Genomic DNA, 24,308 nt, shown 5'->3' with positions numbered 1-24,308 from the left:
ACAGGATCTTAGCTCTGTCCTTCACCACGTTGGGAGGTGACTCCCATTTTGATCTGGGGGTCTCCAGTTGGTATTCTGAACAGATGTTTCTGAACGCTATAATAGCCATTTGGTCATGGTGTTCCATGTATTCATTCGCTGCTGGTATCTTACACCCTGCTGTGAGATGCTGGATGGTTTCTGGGGCCTCTGTGCATAGCCTGCACCTGGGGTCTTGCCTGATATTTTAGATCTGGACCTCTAATGCAGCAAGAAGGTCCTGGGTTCAAGTCCTACCCTTGCCCTGGGTCTTTCTACGTGGAGTTTGCATGTTCTCCCTGTACATGCAGTGGTTCTCTCTGGGTACCCCAGCTTCCTCCCACAGTCCAAAAACTTGACTGTCAGGTGAATTGGCCTCTCTAAAAACTCTCTTTAGGCATGAGTGTTTGTGAGACTAGTTGTTTGTCCTGTTTGTCTCTCTGTGTTGCCCTGCGATGGACTGGCGACCTGTCCAGGGTGTACCCCGCCTCTCGCCCATTAACAGCTGGAGATAGGCACCATAGACGCCACAAGGGATTGATAGACGTGTTGGGGGGATGTAAAAATACTATGTTTGTTGTGTCTGCCTGTATATCATTGTGTATATCCTGAGCTGGTGTCTGTCTCAAAAAGAAATTCACCACAGTAACATGTGGTGACAATAAGATTAGGTTGACCAAGCCAATGTTAAAATCTATTTAAATAGATCATTAAAATTATTTTAGTTATATGCACTTCTGAAAAGAAACCACAAAAATATTACATGAAAAATTAATTGCATATGATTTTTTTAATAAAATACATTCAAATTCCAAACAATTTATTTAATAATGAATGTGTTTAAAATTAATGATTTAAAATATTTCGATTCCATGTATTTATTTTCCATTTTTAAAATTGCAAGATATCTACATAACTATTGAATATATGGACTGGTTTGAAATGAGGGATCGACCTTGCATAATTGGTTCCCAAAGACTGGGAAAGCAATGCTTCAGTGAGTCGCTTCAACCTCCTATGACTATTTGTTCTCCGCTCATATTCATTTATTTCTATGCTGTCTCTTCCTACCTCCATTTGGTACCTACATGGCATTTCATACTTGTGAACCTAAACCTTTCAGTGTATTTTTCATTTCAATGAGACATTTTCATGTATTGTTGACATAAAAAAAAAGGTTTAGAGTATTTTTAAGGCTGTTGGGGTGGCTGCATCAAGTTAAAGGAGCATATCGCAAGTTCCAGAATTTTTGCAGAAGTCTGCCCCCTCTGGCGACAGGCTTAAATGACACCAGTGCTGTACAAGTGCACGGGAGTTATAAGAAAAGCTTCTGCCGCTGTGACTACACTGTCTTTTGTTTAGAGACGTAATCTCTTCTAAGGTTAGAAAGCTATAAATATTGAAGTTAGCCTGCGTTCTCTCGCTAATGCATTGATTACGGAGGAGACTCAACAAAGTAGCCAGGTGAACGAGCCTATAGAGTCAACTACGGTAAATAGGGGATAATTCATTTTACATGTTGGGCAATATTAAGGGCATCTACGGGGGAAAAAAATAATATTTAACTTCAAAACTTGCACTATGCACCTTTAAGTAACTCTAAAGTGTTCAAACAATGCAAGTTTAGCCAGGTAAATCCTATGACAAAAAACAAATGAGAAATAATTGTTTTTTCACGTTTATTTCCATTCATTCTAACAAATGATGTCTCTCCTTCTGGCAAACAGTGTAAACCAATTAACAACACAATTTCTCTCAGAATGACCCAACAGTACCAGAAGTGCTCGTTTCTTTAAGATTCGCTTGTCCAAGTCATTCTGTAAAAAAAAACATATGCCTAAGCCTTTCTACACCCCGTTACAGATGAGTTGGGTGCTTTCAAAGTGCTCACTCCGCCTTCAAGCCCTCCTTGATGAGATTGAGCTCGTAGCACAGTGTCTCAAAGCGGTATGCCATTCGGATTTGAGCCACGTTGGTCTTACGGATGTCGTTGCCCTCTGGACCTTCTTTCAGGTATTCTGAACCCAAGAAGTGAACCTTTTCCTGTAGCATAGGAAACAAAATCCAAGCTCAGATCTGTTCAAAACAAGCCTGGATTGTGTCAGATGAATACCAAGGTGTTTTTTTTTAAGTTTATTTAACACAGTGAGATAATGACTTTTACTGTTTGTTACCTCATGAGACAAGCCACTCTGCACCACACTGTTCCTGGCGATCTCACACATGTCGCAAGTGCTTAGCTTGAAGACCTGAGCTGCAATGGCATACTCTTCCATTAGGGGCTCCTGTGAACATGAAAACAAAGTTAAATAAAGGTTTGTACGTATGTTCTATGTGTTCAATGTATAGTCATTCAGTACTTTTTTTTTTGGACAAGGCAATTCATAATGTTATCTATGAAACATTGATAAAAATAGAATTTTAAACATCTATAGAAATGCACAATAGCCTTTGTCAACAGCAGTGAATGTGTCATTGTGATGTGTGCCATTCTCGCCATAAGCTCAGACCTTGGTGTAGTGGAACTGCATGGGGTCGTCAGTGGACAGAGACACCATTAGACCCTTCTTGTGAAACTCCGGCAGTGGGTTCTTAGCATATTCCAGGAACAGGCTGTTGTTGCTGAGAGGGGACATTGCGATTGGGATCTGGGCCAAGAAGTACAGGTACTGAAGAACAGGACTCTGTTTGAAAAAAAAAACAAAATGGACAGGTAAAGCTCACGAGTTTACAAGGTTAGATATCATTTGTCACAGCCTGGCAATTTAATAAACCAGATGCATTAATCCCAATCTCTCAGAATATGTTTGGTCACTTGAACCAGACAAGGATTGTTGAAAATTCGTAACACATTCAACAGTGCTAATACTGGCAGACAAAAAGAAAAAAAACTAGCTATGAACCTCATATGCCAAGAATAATATCAAGCCATCAATATTAAAGACAAACTTCAGTTACATTAAGATTTGTGCATTTTTAGCCATTTATTAATAGTATTCCTCATACTATTGACCGCGGGGACAGAAAAAACAGCAGGGAGTGCTGTTCTCACATTTAGAACGCCTGTATTTTCTGGACAAAAAAAGGCAAGGGCTCCATCCAAATACCCTTATTGAGCAAGGACTCTTTAGCCAAAGGGGAAGTGCGTCTGCAGTCGCCATGATAAGGCCTGTCCGAATAGCGCAGTCTGTAAGGAAGGAGGTATGAAGAGCCTGTATGCTTCCTCTCGCGGCTAGTTTATCCTAGGAACCTCGTAAAGGATTGTGTAGGAGCTACACAATCCTTTGCGTAACATGACATGTAAGTACGACCCACCTCACGAAAATTAACAAAAAATGTCCGGAGAGAAGAGCGTGGCACTTTGTAGGTAATTTTCGTAAGGTTATAGGCCCAGATTTGACTTGTATCAACCATGTTCTCTTCTTTCACGTTGTGACGTCGGAGTTAAAGGCTATCTGAAATGGGCATAGTGGTTTGAAGCTGCTTTCCTTCCCACAATAGAGTTCTTACTGTTGACCCCATGTAAGGTCAAGGAACAGGAGCTAGGAGCAGGAGATAGGAGCTATAATTAAGGGTATTAGGATGGCGCCAAGGTACCCCGCATCCCACTGTTTGAGAAGCACCGCCTTCCTGAAACAAGGTTAGCAGAAGGGCTGACAGCCCTTATGTCAAAATATGCTACTTCCTGACTGACCTTCTTGAGGTTAAGACCATGAGAGATGTTGTCAGCAGTCATAAAGGCCGCCAGTAAGTGGGTGATGGCACCGGCCTCACCGCAGTGAGGCCTGAATGTGAATGTGTTCAATCCTCTCTGTCTGCAACCGCAAGAAGAAAGCAAGTAAACGTACAATGTCATCCAAAATATTGCAGCACTTTATTTCAGTTCTACTGTCAAAAGTTAAACAAAGCGAACAGCATTTGGGAAAGAAAGATACTCACCTACGCAGCTGGTTAAGAACAGCGATGTTGGCGTACATGTAATAGATATAATAAGTGTAGGAGGGGTTCTTGGCGATGTCCCACTCTTCTGGTTTTGGGCTTTTTGTAGAAAACATGTGGCCGCTGTGTTTGGACTCATCGTCCACGCTGTCAAATCCCGTCACCTGTACAACAAGATGAAACAGTTTATAATACTGGATACAATACTTCCTATTCTATAGTCGCATAAATATTTTCCAAATCTTTGTTTTCTGGGGCTTCTTTTCATATTTAGTTGATTTTTATCCCTCCTCACATGTTTAAGGAAGATGCTGAGCTCTGGGTTGGACTGTGGGTCAATGGTGGCCTGAAACACGGGAAGGAAAATGTTCTCCAACATCTTGCCAAAGTGTGGTACAAAGTCCCTGCCTCTGAAGATGTCACTGGGGTTGAAAGGAAGCAGAAGAAGTTCACTTATCCTCCTGGAGACGTTTAACTAATCCGTATCTTACACATAAAATAGGGCTGTGAGTTTTAGGTCACTTTTTACCGTCAATTGTATCGGAAACAGGAGCAAGCTGACATTAAAAGTGTCATAGTGGCGGGGTCACCGTATGAAATGATGAAAACTTACTAGATTCTGGGAATTTGAATCATCCATTTAAGGTTCGGAGAGAAGACTCTGTGCTTAACAAACCAGCTGGAGAGTTTGACCCACTCGGTGGGATTACAGCCATAGATAGACAGGCGAGGCTCCGCATACTGGTACTTGGCATCCTCCAAGTCACTGGCCACTTCCTGGTGGAAAAATAGGTGACATAGAGCTCAAGACCTTAACCCGAATGTATCTATAGAAATAATAAGTGAACAACATCAAAATCCAGATCTTGAAATTTCACATGGTTATTCTTTTATGTTTGTATGCAACAATAAGACCACATTTCAGGCTTTGCAGGTCCATTTAACTCAAAATACGCGTTACTTCCCTTACATGAACATGACCCTAATTAATAAACAGGATGTCGGTTGACAAAACTTGCAATACTGTAAATGAAAAAGGTCTGTGCTCTTATTTGGGCAAAATTTTCATATAAGATAGTCAGAGAGAACATATCAATGTTGTTTGTGTAGCAGTCTGAGCATTTACGTATTCACTGAATCTTGGAATTAGGTTTGTGCACGCCGACCTTGATGATAGTGGCAAAGTATTCTCCACCGATGTGATTTTCCGTCTTCATGTACAGATCCCGCAGCTCGCTGGCTCCTACAGGGTTGTACTTAGCGTTGAACTTATCGAAGCGCTGGAATGTTTGCCTCCCCTTCAGAGAAAAGTTTGTTAAAAGCCAAAATTTAAAAAAAGAGTTTTATATAAAAAAAAATCTTTTGAATAGTCAGTTGAATATCATTCATATAGAAAGACCATGTAAAGATTAAGACTTTACAGACATATACATTACAAATGTTGTATATCAGCTACAATGTGTTGTATTTTCCTATGGGAATATAACAGCAGAGCGCATTTTAAAGATCCACAAATGCCTGTTTATCTGATTTATCTCCATCAGGGAACATACAGCGTGCACATCCAAAGAGTCCACGGTGAGGTCGTAGGGATGCAGGTGTAGGGACTCGAACAGCTCCCTCAGGGTGACCTCCTTCCCTTTAAGTTTGTGAACGACTCGGTCGGCATCCACGCGGTAAGACATTTTGATGAAGCGCAGCAGATGCTTCTGGTTCATGCAGGCAGCGGCGTGGATGTGGGTGTCCACCTGAAACACCACAGTGATAACAGAGTGGATGGTTAGGTTGGTGTTACAGCCGTTAGTGGTCACTAGAGGGAGCTACAACAGAGGCCCAGCTTATTTTAACAGCACACCCTCATATTATCAATATCAACCCCTTCATTTTTGACTTTTGTTACATAATTACATTAGAAAAATAAAACGACAGGAATGGCAGCTTGTGTTTGTTTTGTATAACTCTCTACTTGTTCTAAGTAGCCTGTGCGTGCTGAATCTGTTGCCAAACCTTCCTGCAGTTGTAGAAATCCCTGTGGGGGTTTAGCTTCAGCTCCTTCATCTCCTCCATTTCATTCAGCATCTCATGCACGTTGAACTTGGACATGAGGAACTTCAGACGCCTGTGAGTGTAGGTCTTCCTGCAAAACAAACACAAGCTCTCTTTTTCCCCATTTCAAACACAGCACTCTGCAGCGATGAGACTCGTCTCAGTCTCTGGGCTGGGCTGCAAAGTGCCTTTGTATTTGATGATTAGACATAAATTCTGCTGCAAATTTAAGCAGAATTAACAGATTTTTTTTTTAAACTGAATAAAAATAAGTTCTGGGGAGTTTTCACAATTCTCAGCGCCGGTATTAAATGCACACTTTACACTGAAGCAGGGACCTCTGTCTGAAGCATCAATGCCACCTGTGCATTTTATATCACCAAAATTAATGAGACAGAATATAATTTTTAAAGAAATTAGACCTTTCAAGTTCTAAAATGTAGTTTTGCTTCTCTATATCATTGATTTCTCAAACCTCTTTCGTGGTGCTCTTTTCATAGGAGCTGGTGTAGCACAAAGGGCTTTGCACAGCTTGAAAACAGACAGACGGCCAGAATAACACTAGACTTTGTCCCAGTAAGTACACACAGACCACGGTATCTGCATGCGCCTATAAAACGAAACACAATCCTTTTTTTTTTTTTTCTCGCTCTCTGATCAAATTTGACTAAAACTTTTTCATTTAGGTCAGTCAGAATTACCAGAGTTACTTCTGTGTTTTATTTAGCATGACTCGGGTCAAACATTTTGGGTAGCTTTAGGCCCCTTTCTCATAACAGAACCGCCATCACCCAGTTTGCGCTGAGGCTTTAGGGTCCAGGCTGATGTCTGGAGATGCTACGTCAAGATTTCCACATATTGTTCTTTCATTATGATGGCATTCTTTTTGTGGTGTGGAGCAAAAAGAAAACCCACGGAACATGATGCAGCCACCCTCCTGCTTGGCAGCTGGAATGGTGTTTTCTACCTTAATTTGCTTTTTTAATAACCTCGTTCTTTCTATTTTTAGTTTTTGTCATTTTTACGATGTAGAACCACATTGTTCAATTGGTTTGGTCCACAGAAGCCTGCCCTCTCAAGTGATGTCTAGTGTAAGATACATTATATATATATATATTTAGAGCTATTAGAGAGTGAAAGACAATAAAAAAAATAAAAAAACAGGGCAGAAAGTCTCACGTTGGGCCTTGTGCAATTAGAGCGATAAGGAAGTTCATGTCATCGATGAAGGTGTTGTAGTCTGGATGAGGCAGGTCTTTGGGTTGGTGCTTGTCTGCCGCTGCAGCATCATTGTACACATACATAAGACCGTCCTTCATGCGGGCCACATAGCCAAGGTTCTTTGGCAGGTTTGAGGTGTCAAAAGGGTCCTCGCCATCCTTCGGAGGAGGATTAAAGACTGAGGATTTGGTTTAAAAAAACACACAACAAAACAGTTAAGGCGGAATAAATCTTGTTTCATGGATAATATTTGTATTTGGTATATGCATCACAGCGCTAAAACTGGTCTTTTTGTCCTCTCACCTGGCATCACCTCATCTTCAACTTTGAATGTTTCTCCCTCCATTTGACGCAGGAACTGGGAGGCTGTTCTCGGAAAGCGCTGGTAGGCAAGCTTCATGTACTTCTCCCTGATGGTTAGGGCACGGTACAGACCCTTACATGACAGCTCAAAGTCATCCATGGTCACCTGGTCGGACAAAAGAAATAAAATGGGGAAAAATAAAAAATATACAAGACATTTTTAGAAGAATTTATGATTTGGCTTCATGTGAAAGCCTGAGTGAAGGAAATGAAGGATTGGATGAATAAAAAATGCAAAGCTAGAAGATCTCAATAAAATGGCATATTAGGTAGACCTGATTGTTTGAAGGAAAGCAGATGCAAAATAGTTCCAGTTTTACTGTCAATCAGATATACAATAGAGAAAACCTGCATGCATTTTATGTAAGGACCATTAAAAAAAAGTGTGATCAGATGAAAAAAGTTGAGAACATTTCTCCTGATTTTAGCAGCATGTATAGTTTGTGTTGTTACACCAGGAACTAGTTCCTGCTGACTGTGAGACTCTCAGCTGCAGCAGCCATGGAAAACCAGCTCATCTGAAGGGCTCCTTTCCAGGAACTGAAAATGCCAAACTCATCGGCATGAAACCTGAACTCTGGCTCGCTCTCAGAGCAGCCCCCCCCCCCACCCCCAGCCCCCCACTCCCTGCCTCTGGTAACAGAGCATGTGTGGGTGCTCACTCCCAGAAACATGCAGTCAGTGAAATTCAACATCAGGAAAGTGAGAAAGACACCCGGGGTAGAAGTATTGCCAATTTCAAGTTGGTCATATATTTTGTGAGGCTCTCTGACTAAAATAAATAAACTGCTCTACAATAAAAATACCCATCAGGCCAGCTAGTTAATAACAGGCTATTAACATATTTACAGTACATTACAAAGACATGTGGAGAAAATGACAGACGCAATAAGTTTAGGGTGGGGAGTGGGGTACTATATACAAAAAAGCAGGGGCAGTCCAAGGTTTAACGGAGCCTTGGGCAGAATTTGATTTGGGGGACTACTTCCTGCCAAGCCCATTACTATTTATATATAGATTGATTATAAATTTGATAGATTCAGGAGGTTAAGGATAAAGTTTTATTGGTTTTGATAAGGATGGAATGCAGCAGTGGTAAATTGGTAAATGGCATGAGACCTGATCCCAGCTCAGACACAAGCAGCAGAAATTATTATGTAGGCAGCAGAAAACTGTGACTAAACTCTCTACAGCGTTGAGATTTTTTGGCTAATTTTCAACTAGCCAAGTTTTTTTTATTTATGGAAATGGAGTGAATTTATATTGCGCTATTCAAGTCATATTGACTAAACAAAGTGCTTCACACTTTAGCCACACTCACCCAATTGCGCACACAGATACACAAATTGGTATGCAACCTGGGGTTAAGTGCCTTGCCAAGGGAGACATTGGCATGGGACAAGGGGGAGCTGGAATCAAACTCACAACGTTTCAATTGTAAGACAATTACTCTGCACACTGAGACAGAGTCACCCCTGAATTCAGATTCTAAATTAATTTAGACCTCATATGATTTCAAATGTGGTTTATATGCGAATGAGCTGTTCTGGAATCTTTGCAAGACATAAAAAAATACCTTTGGCAGATTTGTATCAAATCTTTTGATAGATTTTAATTTTACCAACATGTCTCTTTTGACTGGAAGTAATATCTGTGATTTGCTTTGATCCAGCCATAGTCCCGAGTTGAATCTGACCCTGGGGAAAGGGAGCTAAAGATTAGGGTGATGGCTCGGAGGCCTTTCTACCTCATATACTTGGAATACTTGCAGGGTACATTGGATTTTCGGATGTTTAAGCTAGCGTTAATGCCGCAGTTGGATAACAAAATTCCACAGATTCACTCCCTCTCTGCTCTTTCACTAAAAATTAACTTCTAGTCATTTGTTTTAATGTTCACATCAAAAGTTTATATAAGACTGAAAATCAGGTGAGCTTCCAGTCTTTGCAATCAGAAAACAAAGCCTACCCCAGCAGCATAGTCTCCGATAACAGCCACTCTCTGGAAGTCAGGAACCTCCAGGTAGGTGGGCGTGTCCACCTCCACCTCCACCACAGAGCCTGCAGCTGCTTGGGGAGCACCAGGGAAGACCACGGTGCGGCTGTGGTGATGCCTTTTGCTGTTAATCGGAGGCAAAGAAAACTGTGAGGAATCCTGCTCTCATCCTTCAAGTTGCGCGCACCAATCCTGAATTTAAAATGCGGAAGTATTTTGCTCTTCTTTTAATTTTGCAGCATCACAGGCCCATCGTCCCGCTCCATCTCACCGTTTCTCCACGTTATCGTCAGCGTGCAGGTGGTGGGCCATCTCCTGGTGAAGGATGGGACAGTCTTCAGCCACGTCAAACAGGGAGATTTCATCTCGCACCTGCTCGTCTTTGGTCTCCGATGCGAAGACCTTCTCGGCGAAGGCCCTCATCTTGTCATCGGTCTCTGCCGGGCATAGTGAAGGTTTTGGGTTGTTTAGTAACATAGATGCGTTGTCTAGAACCCCATGCAGGACTGAAGTGCACCGGTCAAACCGCATTCAGGACTTTCTAACTAAACTGCACCTAATCTACGCTCTATGAACACGGCAGCCATGTGACGACAGTGCACTGGACACAATGGTCTACGTCTATCACATGTAAAGCACTTACCTTGTTTAAACTGATGCGCACAGACTGCAGAACATGCGCTGAACAGATATCGCCAAAGACCGACTCGGCCACTACAAGAATGAATCTCTGACCTCCATCGTGTGTCCTGTTCACACAGCAGAGCTACAGAGATGAAGCACCGGCACGCACACCATGGCCTTGCATGGCTAGAATATCTTCTCCGTTTTCTCTTTCCAGCTGGCACTAATGTAACGTTTTAACCATCTTGTACAAGCTGCTGTCAAGATATCAGAGTTTCTTGCAACGTTTACGAGCAGTCTGGACCCTCAGTTCCCCTAATCTCCAGACTGCAAAAGCAAATGATTGCAAGAACGCCTGGTTACGAGGAAGGCTTGGACGAGAAAACGAGGGATGGCTTTTGCACAGCATTGGGATTGATTTTGAGCAAAAGAAGATATTTAGAAAGGATGGGGAAGTTTCTGCGTTTTACATGCAACCACTTTACAGGCAGCATAGTCTGATACAGCAACATGGAGTTGAAGATGAAGCGCAGCGTCTCTGCTTCCATACTCACGCTGATGACCTGATTGTACCATTCAGGAAAGTAGCATCAAACAGGACAAGATCACAGGAAGAGAGGGTTAGAGACACGTTGGTTAGAAAATGTCAGAATCATGTAAACGACCATAAAGGGAAAAAAAAAAAAGAATCAACGATGATTTGAATCGCGTGCCACAGTAAGGAACAATGACGGGAACCATGAAGTTAGATGAGGGTTTAGGAGTGTGAGGGTGGGTCATGACAATGGCTTCATGAAGTCTGCGGCTTCTTCATGGGCTGGTAGCCAGGTTTTTTTAATGATACATGCAAAGGGTTTCTGATTTGCCGGTGGAGCAACTTTGGGTCAAACATATAGGAACAAAAAAATAATGAGGCCTTATTACATTTTTTTTAAATGCGTCCAGGCATTTACAGATCCACTGAGAATCACTCGTGTAAAGACTTTCCCCGTTGTTTTGGTCAACGTAAATGCTCAACAGCAGTTCCTTCTGAGAACTTTGTGCTGTTTCAACCTTCCCAACATCCGGTCCGTTCATTTAACATACGGGTTCTTGTGTTTAAAACTTTAATGATTTTTATTTTTTTTTATTTTTTTTTACACAATTTTACACAAACTTTTTCAAGATATATTTTTCCTATAGGAAAATAGCAGGAGCTTTGACATCATTCACACACCTGCAAAATAACTCTCCCTGTTTTTGGTTAGAAATGCCATTCAAATGGATCAAACAGCATGCCTAAATTATTCTGATTTGTAATGTTTTTACAACGTTTATTACAGTTTGAGTTTTCTTGAATCTTTGCATCAAGCTGGTGCATTGAACAGTGTTGCTACGTCTCAGTGAAGGAAACTGTGGCTATCCTTGTACGAGTGGTGTCTTGAATTAGCCCCTTCATCTCTGCCACACACACACCTCAACATACAAACGCTCCTATTCAACTAAAGAGTAGCTTATAATTAATTTTATCAGATACAAACCAAAAAATATATAGAAGTATCTGCTTTTGATATGTGCTTAACATATTTTTTTCCCTAGATATATTGTAGATACACAGAAATATGTACATAACTATATTATCTAATGTAGGCAAAAAGAGCTTCACAAATCACAAACTGTGTTTTATTGAGCTTGTAGTCATTGGAGAATATTTCAGTTGAAATTTAAGCCATTTATCTATTATGGTGTTAATCTTTTTATTGGTCCAAATGCAATAAAATCCTTAAGAGTATGTTTTCTTGTGATTCCTTTACGAATAGAATAAAGGTTTTATAAATCCCTAACTGTACCCTAATGGCTATTTGTTTCGTGTAAACCGGTCCAGTGGAGGGTTGAGCTGCTGTGATTACTTGAGATTTTGAACCAGAGAAGATCAAAAGCAGTCCAGACTCATTTAGCAAATACAGAAACAGCTCTAAGTTGGCGCGAGTCGGCCACTGCGAATCGGATTGCAGGTTCAGTCTCGGTGACCTCTCGCAGAGTTCAGCCTTTTGATTTTGATTTTCATAACGCATCCAAAGTGTAACACTGCAGCAGAACCCTCATTTCACCTGCCCACGCCACCCTGGGTTGTTAACTGTATCACCAGCATCACCAGTATGAGCTTCCTCTGGAAAATGATTTTTTTATTTTTTAATTTGCTTCTGTCTGATTTGGTTGTTTTGGTAATTTAATACGAGAATAATCTGAGCAGTTCAAACGTTTGGTGTCAGTCAGCTTTGAATTCCTGCTTCTGTTGTCATTATTGTTCCACAGGTAGCAGTCTAAATCCCAGTTCTCCACTAAACTACTACTAAATTAGATTGCATGACGTGTCAGCTGCCTCAGGCCTGGTAAAGGAAAGCCTATTATTAGCTATCATCACAGCTAAATCTTGCACCGGATAAACTTTCGGACTTCTTCATGCTGCAGATCTAACGCAAAAAATGCTATCTGAAGAGGCTGGGTAGCCGAGGATAAGAAGCCTGAACTGCTCGATCTGCTCTCCTCTCTGCTGACAGGTCACATCGATCATGCCCTTTCTGGCGGCGGGTTCACTCCTGATACTGAATCGGTTTCTATATTCTGCTGCACCTGAATCTAATACCAATCTGTGAGGTTGATCTTATCCCACCCACTGCTGCAGCGGTAAATGCCAAGAACGCCATCTTGATATTGGAATCCTGTTGCTGAGATCAGTCCCAGCAAATCTACACAGAGATTTAGAAGTCAAGTTATCTTCTTTTTGTTTTAAACTGGGTGCACCAGAACCAACGTGACCCGGCCATAAAATCTCCATGGCGCTGCACTGATGAGGATGTGCTTGCAGAGGGAATTCACATTGTGAGCAGGCATGCTACGAGATGCGACGCGTTTAATAGGGAGATCTCTTTTCTGAAGATGTGTGAGGTTTCTCAATCGTAAGGGTCACAAATCTCCCCAAACCTGTTGACCAGGATGAGTCATGGAAGTATAACAAAAGAGCAGATGATTCCTGGAAAACCAGTGGGAATGCCGTGAAAAGCTTTAAAAACCTCCAGACGTGAAAGCCTGCAGTCACTCTGCCAACACTCACCTGGCACCTGGACTTTAGGCATGGTGACGGTGTTCCAGGGAAAGGCCTCCTGTGGACTGCTGAGGGGTGGTCAGACACTGGACCACTGCTGGGAGGAAGAGTGGAGCCCAGTGCTTGGTGCCTGCACTATTAAGATCTCTCCGCCTCACGTGTCGCCAGTACATGCTGTGCCCACATGAACGTGCCTTGATGTAATTGAGGGAGGGAGGGAGGGGGGCACCTGATATGTGTCAACATCTATTTTAGGTTGTCGATGGACTCACTGACGGGCATAATGTTTTTAGAAAGGGATGGGTGTGTGTGGATGGGGCAGTCCGTGTTACATAACATGATAACAGCAGTGTGAGTTACAGTAAACTTGATTGGTTGGTCCTTTGTAGATGTTTATGGGAGTGTTCATTATACACACTGGTGTCCAATGGAAAAACTGAAGACTCGTTAATCCTAAGAAGCTCTCTGTTTAAAAGTAATTCTGAAAACAGCGTTTTTCTGTTTCATTTAAATTTATAAATTACTGTAAATTGATCTGAAAAGTGTATTCTGACAGTCTGATGTGTCGTCCGTCCATCCATCCATCCATCCATCCATCCATCTGTCCATCCGTCACTCATTTCATCTGTTGGGTTCTGTCTCCAGTTGTGAGAGAATCGGTCAGTTTTACTTGTTGCTTTCCTAAAACTTCTCACTTACATTGTCTTTTGGCTGCTTTTGTCAAATACAGGGCCTTCCAAAGTTTTCACACCACCTGAACCTTTTAAAAATTTTAATACTGAAACACATAACTTCAATGTTGGTATTAATCGTACAATGTAAATATTTATATACCATCTGTATGTAAATAAATATATAAATGTACTTTATTGGTCAGGTTATATTGCAAGAACAGGGCTAAGGTGCAGACAAAAGCTGGGAAGCCGCATTTATTAAAGGAGCAATAAGATATTTACTGTGTTGTTCCGATTTTAACCACTAGGTGTCATTATTACATATCCATCCATCCATTTTCCGAACCGCTTTATCCCTCATGGGGTCACGGGCATTATTACATATTGTTCCTTTAAATGAAGACAATTGAATGTTTACAAGATGACAGGAACCAGGAACATGGCAGGTATAAGACCAGAAGAGGGTGTCATGATGGATGAAGACGGAGGACCCGGTAATGGCTAATGGCTGAGCTGACACTATACAGTAGGAGGGGAAATGGGAGGAGGAGCAGGGGGAACCACTTACACAGGTGAGATGAGGAAGATTCAATTAAGCAGGGAAGAAAGAGGGCAGTGAGCTGGCAGGAGCAGAGGGAGAACTGAATCTAACAGGGAAACATGAGAATGAGCAGGTAGGAGGGGAAAAAAACCTGAGATCAGGGAGAAAATAAAGATCTAACAGAACAACTGAAATCAGACGCCAACTTAACAGGAACCGAGTCCAACAGATACAAAAATAAGCTATTAACATAAACACTGAACGAAAGCTGAACTAAGGACAAAAACAAGGATCTCAGGATAAACAATACTAAGGCGCAAAACATAGACAAACTGCAGCAACAAAAAGTAATCAAACCCCCGGGGATCCTGACATTATTGAGTTTTTATGTGATAGACGAACACACAGTGTAAAAGGAAGGCAAATGATACATGCTCTTTAACTTCTTTTTCAAACAAACAATAATCTGATAAGTGCACACATTTGTTTTTAGCCTTTAGTTTTTGATTTTTAGCCTTGACTCTGATTCAGTTCTAGTGTATAAGATGACCAACATGCAAAATACCGCAGAAAACGAACACCCTGAGCACAACATCCCCATGGCAATGCAAGGTGGTGGCAGCATCATGCTGTTGGGGCGCTTTTCTTCAGCAGGGACGAGGTAACTATAGGATGGAGGAAGGTGAACCCTGGACAATCCTGGTGTAAAGCTTCAACAACGAAATGTAATTTACCACATTTAGATCAGTGCAGATTTGTGTATTTGAATGACCCAACCAAAGCCTAGATCCAACTCCAGTGAAGATCCCATGGCAAGACATCCAAACTAATCTCCTTTCTGTGGCTGCAGTGAAAGGTTTTTCTACAAAGCCTCGACTCAAGGGGGTTCAAGGGAGATAAAAAATGTTTGTTAGGTTCTGTGCTCATCTTCGTGTTTCTAAACTCCCCACTTTATGCATTAAAAGCTCGTCCTGGTTTATGCAAAAACAGCATTTTTAGTTGTTGTTTTCGTTGTTAAACAAATTGTTTGCTCAGATGTCACGGGATGTCTGTTAAAATAAGTTATTTGCAGAACATCTGCTGTCTGTTCATCCTGTCTGGGCTTCTTGAGAGCGCGTCGCTGAACATCTATTTTTAGTCGCGCGATCCCAAATGTCAAAGGTTCGGTTCGCGGACAACTAGTTAAAGAGATCAAGTTAGAAAAGGCCAACGACTCAGTTCAGCTTTCAAATACTAAAAAGCTAATTAGTTTGTTCCTTTTTTAAAACCCAAACCAGAGGGACTCTAAATAACAGATCCTAGAGTTAGAAAGTTCAGTTGAAATTTTTTTTTACCACTGTAAATCCCAGGCTAAAACTTCAGGTCCATTCGTTACACCTCAGATCAGATATTGGGGCGTGCACCATCAGGAAAGAACCGATTTCGCTCACTGTCCCTTTATTACATCAATTAAATGTTCTATTTTGATTTGATTGACTCTTTCCACTCAGGTGTTTTTATTGTATTAAATCCGAAAACCAAATCTTAAAGTTGCAGACGGAACATTTCCAGTTTCTGCCAAAGAAAATCTTTGCCGTCACCGTATCGCTTTCAGCCCCAGAAATGTGAAACCGAAGGGGCAAAACACTAAAGGCGAAAAGAAAAAAAACTACAGTCAACCTAAATGACAACTTTCCTGAACATTTTATTCAGTCAGGATGGGAGCAGACTGTTTTTCACCATGGACCTGAGACGCTGAGAACCTCCAGTCTTGTGTTTTACACGGGTACGACGAAGCAGGGAGTCCACCTCCACCCGGCTCTTATTACATCCTCAGCCGCACACTGAGCCACTACTAGATTACAGCAGCTGTCCCTCTACAGCTCAGGAAGTTGTCTGGTCCCTAGAAATGCAGACACGTCCTTTGATTTTTGTAAATCCTTCCCATCCATTTGGGAAATCATACACTCAGAGAGGCGAACCAAGGCAGTTGTCCCCTTTATGTTAATATTTCCTTTCCAGTTAGCACATTAAAACTGAGCTTGTTGGGTTTAATTATTCTTTTCTTATAAGCACCTTGTTTTAATTAACTGGAATGGAAATATTAATATAAAGAGGACAACTTTATATCAACCCTGGTTGATTTTTTTGAGAGTATGACACAATAAGAAATGACCCAAGGTGTAAACAGCAGCCTAAATAAACAAAGGCACTTATTTTTGATGCTTAATATTGTTCTAGATGTTTATATATTATAACATGTGTTTTAATATGAATTCAAATTCAAACACATTTTTTTCAGTTGACCTAATTATTGTATTTGTGATAAACAAGCGTCATTTAAATGAGGCAACCATCGCCTTGAGTCCTCCATCTATGGGTTCCAGATCCCCTTTCGACCCAGAAACTGTGGCTGTACTGTGTTCCCCTCGCTGTAAATCTCACATTTGTATAAGGCACACAGGTTCTAAGTAGGACCTCAGAGGTGCGAAGAAGAGCCCAGGTCATTTTCCTACCATCCTCGATGCCTTCGCTAGCAGACTGTTGCCTATTGAATTCTGCTGAGTGCTTCTCTGTACTATGAACCCCAAACAGAATGTTCCAGAAATCACATTTAGGATCATTTTTCCAGTCCATCTTTAACCTGCAGAGGTACAGTCAGCTCACCTCTTATGACAGCAGCCCATGATTTATGACGGGACATAAAGATAAGGGTGATGGCAAGGAGGCCTTCAGGACTCAACGACTTGGAGCTCATCTCAAAAGATGAGTAGTCAACAAGCCAGCGGAAAGAAGCCTCAAGAACGGGCATATGTTTTAGAACAACCCAGTCCAGTCCAAGTATTTTAGATTTTTAACATTATTCACAAAAACAAACAAAAAAGAACATTTAGTGTGAATTAACTTTGGTCTGTTTACCTGCAGTGGCGTGCGGCTTTATTAGCATTTTTACACCGTGTAAAGCACAGAAGGCAGACCATTTCCCTCATGTGCTTCCGATGCCCCCCCCCCCCCCTAGGACATGGCACCCTGGGTAGTGAGCCATGCTGTCCATGTCAGTGACCACCGCGGCCAGCTAAGTACAACACAAACACTACCAGTTTAAAGGTGAGTAAAACAGCTTATGCGACTGTTTCTGTAGGCAGCTCTGAGGAAAACGCACACGCCAGGCAGCGCAGGGCTACAGCTTGTTTACATGTTCTGTTTGACTTGTAATAACTCTTCCTGTTCAAAAGATAAATAGGAACGCCCAGAGCTATGAAACATCTCTACTGAACAAAGAAAAGCCATGCTAGAAAAAAAACTGGCCCAATTATTTTTTTTAAATACACAGCAATCACAAGAGAAAAAACTGTAATATTGTATACGAGACACACTGTATGAAAGACAATATTATACAAAATTGGACATTAATTGCTATCCGTGAATTTATAATTTGAATTACTATAAACATGAAATATCTGCTGTGAATCATTTTTTAACGTAAATATCTGGGGGAAAAAACGATTTTCAAGTTATGTGGTTGATGATAAATACTGACTATGAACAGTCTGGGTTAGTACAATGGATCTTAAGCTGTTATAGCATGTAGCACGTGAGCATTTCCACTTACTTTGCTCATGAAACATTGTATTCTTTACCCCAAACAGGCAATCAAGTCACAACTTTTTAAACTTCCAAGACTCGTAGAGTACAGGTGAAGGACTGAATTTACATGAGGCTTTTCTAGGCATATCGACCACCCAGAGCACTTTGCATTAGATACTTATATTCACATACTTATATTCACACACCAATAAACAGATCAGTAGGTAACTTGGAGGTAAGTGCCTTGCCCAGAGGCAAGGACCAAGCTGGAGTAGAAACAACACATTTTGGACTGCAAGACGGCAGCTGCCCCACAAGCATTTTTCTGGTCGTCTCATCATAAAGTGAAGTTTCCATTCCCAAAGGAGGACATGAACATTCTTTATTCTACAGCGATATATGGAGGTAATTCACTGCTCAAGATAATAAATGAGTTCTATATAATGTGACTGGTTGTGACTTAATAAACATAAACTCAGCTCTGGAATAACTTCTAACGTATCTTTTTGTCCCGGTCTTTGCCGTCCATGAAGGTAAAGCAGCTGCTCGTTTTTTTTCCTTTGCTCTACGTTTTGCTTTTCTGTTTCTAAAACACACAGATTTCTGATTGTTTTTCCCCTCCCTGACAGAAATGCTACAGCCTTTTGCCCAAGACTGCACACCATCCATTTTCCCATCGACTCACCACCATCATGTCGCGCCGTGAGGAGTGTGGGTTCAGGGTGAAGGTACAGTGTTCATTTTCATCCACAGCCAGCATTTTGCACGTAGGCCCTAAAAACTTTGATTTTGGTCTCCTTTGAGCAGACCACCTTCTTCCACATGACAATTGAAAATAAGACGTCATATCACTTTCTGTGGAGGGCACGACTAACAGTTGTCAAACTTCTCCATAACGTTACACAGCAAAAACAGAACTAAAAGTAAGTGAATTTTTCTTGAAATCATTGTCATTTTCCTTGATTAGAGCAGGTAAATAAGACTATTTGCCAATGGAATAAGCTTTTTTCACTTAAAATAGGAACAATTCATCTCTATCGTCTTATTTCAAGTGCAGGATGTCTAATAATCTTATTTTAGAGATGAATTTTTCCTATTTAAGTTCAAAAATCTCATTCCATTGGAAATAGTCTTATCTACCTGCTCAAATCAAGGAAAAATACACTAATTTCTATTTTTTTTTCTTATTTTTAGTTCCCTTTTTACAGTGTACCCCCCGACCTGTCTGATGTTCTCCTGGATCTTCATGATGCTGTTTGTCCGCTAATGTTCTCTCACAAACACTAAGGCCTTCAGAGAAAAGCTGGATTTGTACCAAAAACACAGCGACACTCGATTTACTGACGACCGGTTGCACTGGACACTTTGTTTCGGCGAGTCACATAAAATCCTAATAAAACACCTTAAAGTTGCTGTTTGCAACATGGTGTGATGAGGGGAAGTTGAAGTATTAACGTAATAATAAGGCCAGCAACCCTGCAGTTTAACCGCAACCCACTTAGCCTCAGAGGCTACTGAGAAACTTTGAAAGTCAAAACATGGTACAACAGAATTAGGTCCGAGGGAAGGAATCAAATAAGTTTTATGTGGTACAAAATGATTTAAAACGACCTCAAGTCTTATTTTCCATGTGTTTCTTCATCCAGTCTGTGCTTCTGTTATTTGGAAAGGTGAAGGGTAAACAGGCCAACTGTGGCACAGTAGGAAGATTATCAGAAAGTTGAGGGTTGCGCTCCAGTTTCCGCCGATGTGCCCATGGGCGAAGCACATGACCTCGGTGTATCGGTGAATTAATGTGTGCGTGTTAGTGGGTTCGACTGGGTGAATGTGTCTCTAGTTTAAAGGGATTTGAGTGGTCGGTATGACCAGAAAAGCATCAAATAAATCAAGTCTATTTACCATTTTTATTCTGAAGAGCTCACAACTCCTCCACAGAACCATAATCTTTGTAAAAGGCACCCTCTGGTAGACTAGAAAATAGCTTCAGTTGAGCTTTGAAGCACCTTTATTTTAGTTATAGCTTTAAAAAAGTCAGACAAAATTACTTTATATAAAAAAACAAGGATTTGCCTAGCTTAGTTCTTATTATGAATAGAAACAATTAAGTGCTGTGATTTTATGTTTTCTATATGTTTGTTAAAGTTTGAAAGAATTCTAGTCAAAGACTTACTAAGCTTATTCATTTGATACTGTAATGCTTTTCCTTTCCTATGCAATATTTCCTTCTGTAATGTATTTTTCTGGTCATGTACAGCACTTTGAATGTCTTGTTACAGAAAAGTGCTTTCTAAATATACTTACCTTTGTCGGGCGGCAGAGCTAACTGCTACATCTCTATGCTGCCTTCAGTCTTGTTGTTTTTTTTTTGTCATTTTCTCCAAGATCATGCAAGATGGGTGGGATCTTAAAGTGTCCCCTGTGGTCACTGCCTCCAGGAATTTTAATGAGCTTTAATTGCTCTGCTGTTCCTCTCGACCAGAACATCCACATCAAGACCGAACAGACCCGGCGATCATTTCTACGGACCAAGACATTCAGGTAGGGCTCTGTAATTTCCCTAACATAGCTGGATTGTCAGAACTATCCTCACCGGTGGAGAATGACAAACCCGCACTCAGACTAGTCCTAAGCGTGATGGGCTGTTAGATTAATGCGGGGTCATTAAGGGTCATTAAGCTGTCTCCGCCGCTTCCTCGTGAAACAGAAACAACAAGAGCCCTCGTTCCGTCAAAGGCCAACTCTTTTACAGATCGAGAACTGGGGGAGGATGGAGGTGAAGGTGTCCGTCAACGGCATCCAACGCGTCGTGTGCGGAGTCACCGAGGAGACGACGTGCCAAGACGTGGTCCTGGTGTTGGCTCAGTCTCTCGGTAAGAGTCCTTGTAAGCCTCACGCTCTCTTGAAATCTCTGTTCGGACATGTCGGCTAAACTCACGGCCACACCGTCGCTCTCCTGTTTTCAGGGCAGCCGGGACGCTACACCTTGAGAGAGAAGTTCAAAGACTTTGAGCGGTGCATGACCCCCGACGAGCGGCTTCTGGAGACGCTGGGGCGGTACGGTGAGCAGGCCAAGGAGGTCCAGCTCAGCCTTCAGCACAACGGGCCCTCTGCCTCGGACGAAACGGGCAGAGGGAAGGTCGGCCGATACCAGCCCTGCCCGCCGCTCAGGCGGAAAGACGTGGGCGCCAAGATGCGGAGGAGCAGCGGCTCCCTGAGCTTGCACCGCCAGAGCTTGCCGCCATTGTCCAGCTTGAGAGAAGAGGCCGAGCCGAGAAAGGACAACCCCAAGATGCCAAAAAGAAAGTCTCTGACTCTGGTGGAGGAGGCCTGGGAATGGCTGGAGAGCCTGGGCAAAGGGAAGGTCTACAGCACGACGGGTGACAAGCAAAGCAAGAAGAGGGCGGATAAACGGGGCCGCGCCTCTTTGGATTTGTCCCTCTTCGTCACGAAAGAACACTTTGATGAGGGCGGCAAAGGCACAGGCAGGAGTCAGAGAAGTTCCAAATCAGACTTGGACCACCAAACCTCCTGCTGCATTGGCAATCAGGCGAGGGATAAAGGCAAGCGCTCGAAGAAGACCCAGGAGTCCAAATCGGACCCCAGCGGCTCGAGCTGTGCGGCGGTAGCCGGCGATGAGAAAAATCGGCTCAGAGACTCCATCATATGCCAGCTGCTGTGCCTGCAGGACCTACAGGCCCAGATCACGACCACGGACAAAGAGATCTTCACCCTGGAGCAAAGGCAGAAAGCCAAAAGAGCCGAAGAAGAAGCCCAGGAGAGGTCGGCCGTGGAGGAGATGGAGCAAATACGATTCTGGGAGAAGGAACTAAAAGCCGAGGAGAGCTACGAGAAAGACTTGCAGCGCCAGTTCCTGGAGATGAAAGCCAAGGTTGCCGAGTGCAAAGCTACACTGGAGGAGTTCAAGCGCGAAATCCAGGGGGTGGATTGTGTTGGCAATCTGAACGTTGCTCAAGAGGACCCAGAGGTAGTTGCAGACGCTCGCGGAAGAGTTGCCACCGAGATCCCTGCCGATTGCAGAGAGGTCGGAGATCTGGAGGGATCTGAGTGCGCCGTGGATGGCGATGTCAACAGGAAGTTCCCGCCCCAAGAAGGCCGCAGCCCTCCTCAAGTTTTAGTTCCTCCAAATCAGATAAAGGAGCGGCGGCCCACCGGCCCCACCGAGCTGAGGGAGTGGTGGAAACGCTGGTCAGAAGCTCAGAAGGCTCAGTCCCAGGATGAGAAGAAGGTGGTTCACCGCTCTGAGCTCACTATATACCTGAGAAGCACCCAGGTTTAGGAGCAGCTGCTGAAAAACGCATTCTTCAGTTACGTGCCTGCGATATATAATTATTCTGCTTTCACCGTTACATTATCACTTAATGACAATGGTTTTGTGTTAAAACCAAAAATGCTTTACCATAATTTTAAACCAAAACGACTGAAGCTCTCATTTTACTTGTGTTTAGTCTGCATCCAAATACGTTCTGGACTCTTTGGGTTGTGGAACCGGATTAAAATGACTAAATCATGGCGGGAAATACAGAGCAGTGGATTTGCCCTCTTGCAGATTTCTTGTTTCGGCTTTTCTGGCCCCTAAATATTTCAGAAAATATTTTTTTTGTGTGTGTATATATATATATATATATATATATATATATATATATATATATATAAGTTTTTTATTTCAGAAAAAAGACCCAACCAAATCCCCCTTACCCTATGTGGAACAGTAATTGCCTCCTGAAGCCAATGACTGCCATCTGGTGGTTGTGATAACTAGTGACAAGTCTTTCACATCTCAGAGAAGGAATCTTCTTTGAATTGTTTTTAATTGAGGTTTTGAGCCTGAATTCACCCTTATTAATAACGCATATTATTTGAAAAGTGCCTTTGATAACACTGTACAAAACTAAAACCAAACAAATAGGAATACAACCACAAAGCATCAATAATCTAAAACAAGTATAAAACATTTTTTAGGCAGCTTTAAAAATGTAAGTTTTGAGGCAACTTTTCATGTCACAGCATCTCAAGCAGATGTAAGTCCAGACTTTGACTAGGACACTCCTAAAGCTTTTTGGTTTTAGTCATTTAGGGGTGGACTTGCTGGTGTGCTCTGGATCCCTGTCCAGCTGGGTAGAAAAATGTTTTTTGGGCTTTGGGTCACAAACCGAAGGCTGGGTATCCAACATCAGGATTCACCGGTGAAGAGCAGACTTCCTGGTTCCATGGCAGGTTCTGAAGCAGCAAGTCAGCCACAGAACATCACAACAGCACCACCATATGTGACTCTGGGTATGTGGCTGTTTCACACAACAGGACGCACACCTTCCACAAGGTTCCACTTTTGTCTTATAGACTCACAGAATACGTTCGTTTGGGGACCATCTGGCTTTGTGGCAAATGGAGCTTTGGGTTCTTCATCAGTGGGTTTGATGTTTTTCACATTTCTGCCCAGTCTTCATTTTCTCCTTGAATCTTCACCCTTAACTGAGGCGAGGCCTGCACTGCTTTAGATGTTTTTCTGTGTACTTTTTGCAGTCTGGAAACTCCCTGAAAGGCCCACTGCCATTTAAGTTGTGTGGCCTGCTATTTTCCTCACCGATAGACTGTTTGTTCCTTGAACTTCCAGGACACATGTTGCTTTTTGAGATATTTTAGCCTACTTGGTGTTAAGAGATTGCTTTTGTGATTTTTTTTTTTTTTATTCTACAAGCCAGATTTTAATAAGCCCTGGATTTACCTGGTCAAAGTAAACGTAGGTGTCCAAAATGTGGTTAATCACAAAATGTTCAAATAAAATTCGTTCAAAATTGTCCATCGTCAGATTTTTTTTTTGTCTTAAATCGGGTTTGATGATCTGAAACTTACAAAAAGCACAAAATGGCTACAAGAGTGTAATACATTAACCATACTGTGGTGTTAAAATAACGAGTCTGCTTATTTATTGACATTTTAATTTCATTTTTACTTTTTGTCCAAGTCTAATCACCAATTTAAGAAATTTCTGAACAAATTAATTTTGCACTTTTTTGTACTTTTCTTATAATGCATCCACTGATGTGTAATAAATCTACTTTCAAAGCCTTTTCACACTCACTGAAAGCATTTGAATCATCGCTTCAGGAATATTTATGGCTTTTATTTGACTATATTAATCTTTGAACAGTTGACATGCTCAACAGGAGCTATGCCAAAATAGTGGCCACATATCAAATCGGGTTATTACCCACAA

General features: G+C 41.9%; 2 protein-coding genes across 3 annotated transcripts; one reads left to right on the top strand and one right to left on the bottom strand.

Moving 5' to 3' along the window:
- Nucleotides 1–1,683: 1,683 nt before the first annotated feature.
- ampd1 lies at nucleotides 1,684–13,442 on the bottom strand. 2 transcript variants are annotated; one of them, XM_012861955.3, is made up of 16 exons: nucleotides 13,301–13,441; nucleotides 10,761–10,769; nucleotides 9,854–10,019; nucleotides 9,556–9,706; nucleotides 7,528–7,693; nucleotides 7,183–7,402; nucleotides 5,965–6,094; nucleotides 5,511–5,705; nucleotides 5,124–5,255; nucleotides 4,571–4,734; nucleotides 4,253–4,379; nucleotides 3,958–4,121; nucleotides 3,713–3,833; nucleotides 2,529–2,702; nucleotides 2,193–2,303; nucleotides 1,684–2,061 (listed from the first exon to the last, which is right to left on the bottom strand). In XM_012861955.3, exons 1-16 carry the CDS (start codon nucleotides 13,320–13,322, stop codon nucleotides 1,906–1,908), a joined length of 2,208 nt encoding a protein of 735 aa, XP_012717409.2. In that variant the 5' UTR covers nucleotides 13,323–13,441; the 3' UTR covers nucleotides 1,684–1,905. The 2 variants fall into 2 exon arrangements, with proteins under 2 accessions (XP_012717409.2, XP_012717410.2); XM_012861956.3 differs by lacking the exon at nucleotides 10,761–10,769 and having other exon boundaries at nucleotides 13,301–13,442.
- Nucleotides 13,443–20,758: 7,316 nt separating this feature from the next.
- Nucleotides 20,759–22,386, top strand: rassf11 (Ras association domain family member 11). Its single transcript, XM_021316143.2, has 2 exons — nucleotides 20,759–20,943; nucleotides 21,037–22,386. Exons 1-2 carry the CDS (start codon nucleotides 20,841–20,843, stop codon nucleotides 22,368–22,370), a joined length of 1,437 nt encoding a protein of 478 aa, XP_021171818.2. The 5' UTR covers nucleotides 20,759–20,840; the 3' UTR covers nucleotides 22,371–22,386.
- Nucleotides 22,387–24,308: the final 1,922 nt, after the last annotated feature.

The sequence above is a fragment of the Fundulus heteroclitus genome, chromosome 1 (genome assembly GCF_011125445.2).
Source record: "Fundulus heteroclitus isolate FHET01 chromosome 1, MU-UCD_Fhet_4.1, whole genome shotgun sequence".
Taxonomy (NCBI): Eukaryota; Metazoa; Chordata; class Actinopteri; order Cyprinodontiformes; family Fundulidae; genus Fundulus; species Fundulus heteroclitus.
The sequence above is the reverse complement of the archived record's forward strand: the minus strand, read 5'-3'. Positions and strand labels throughout refer to the sequence as shown.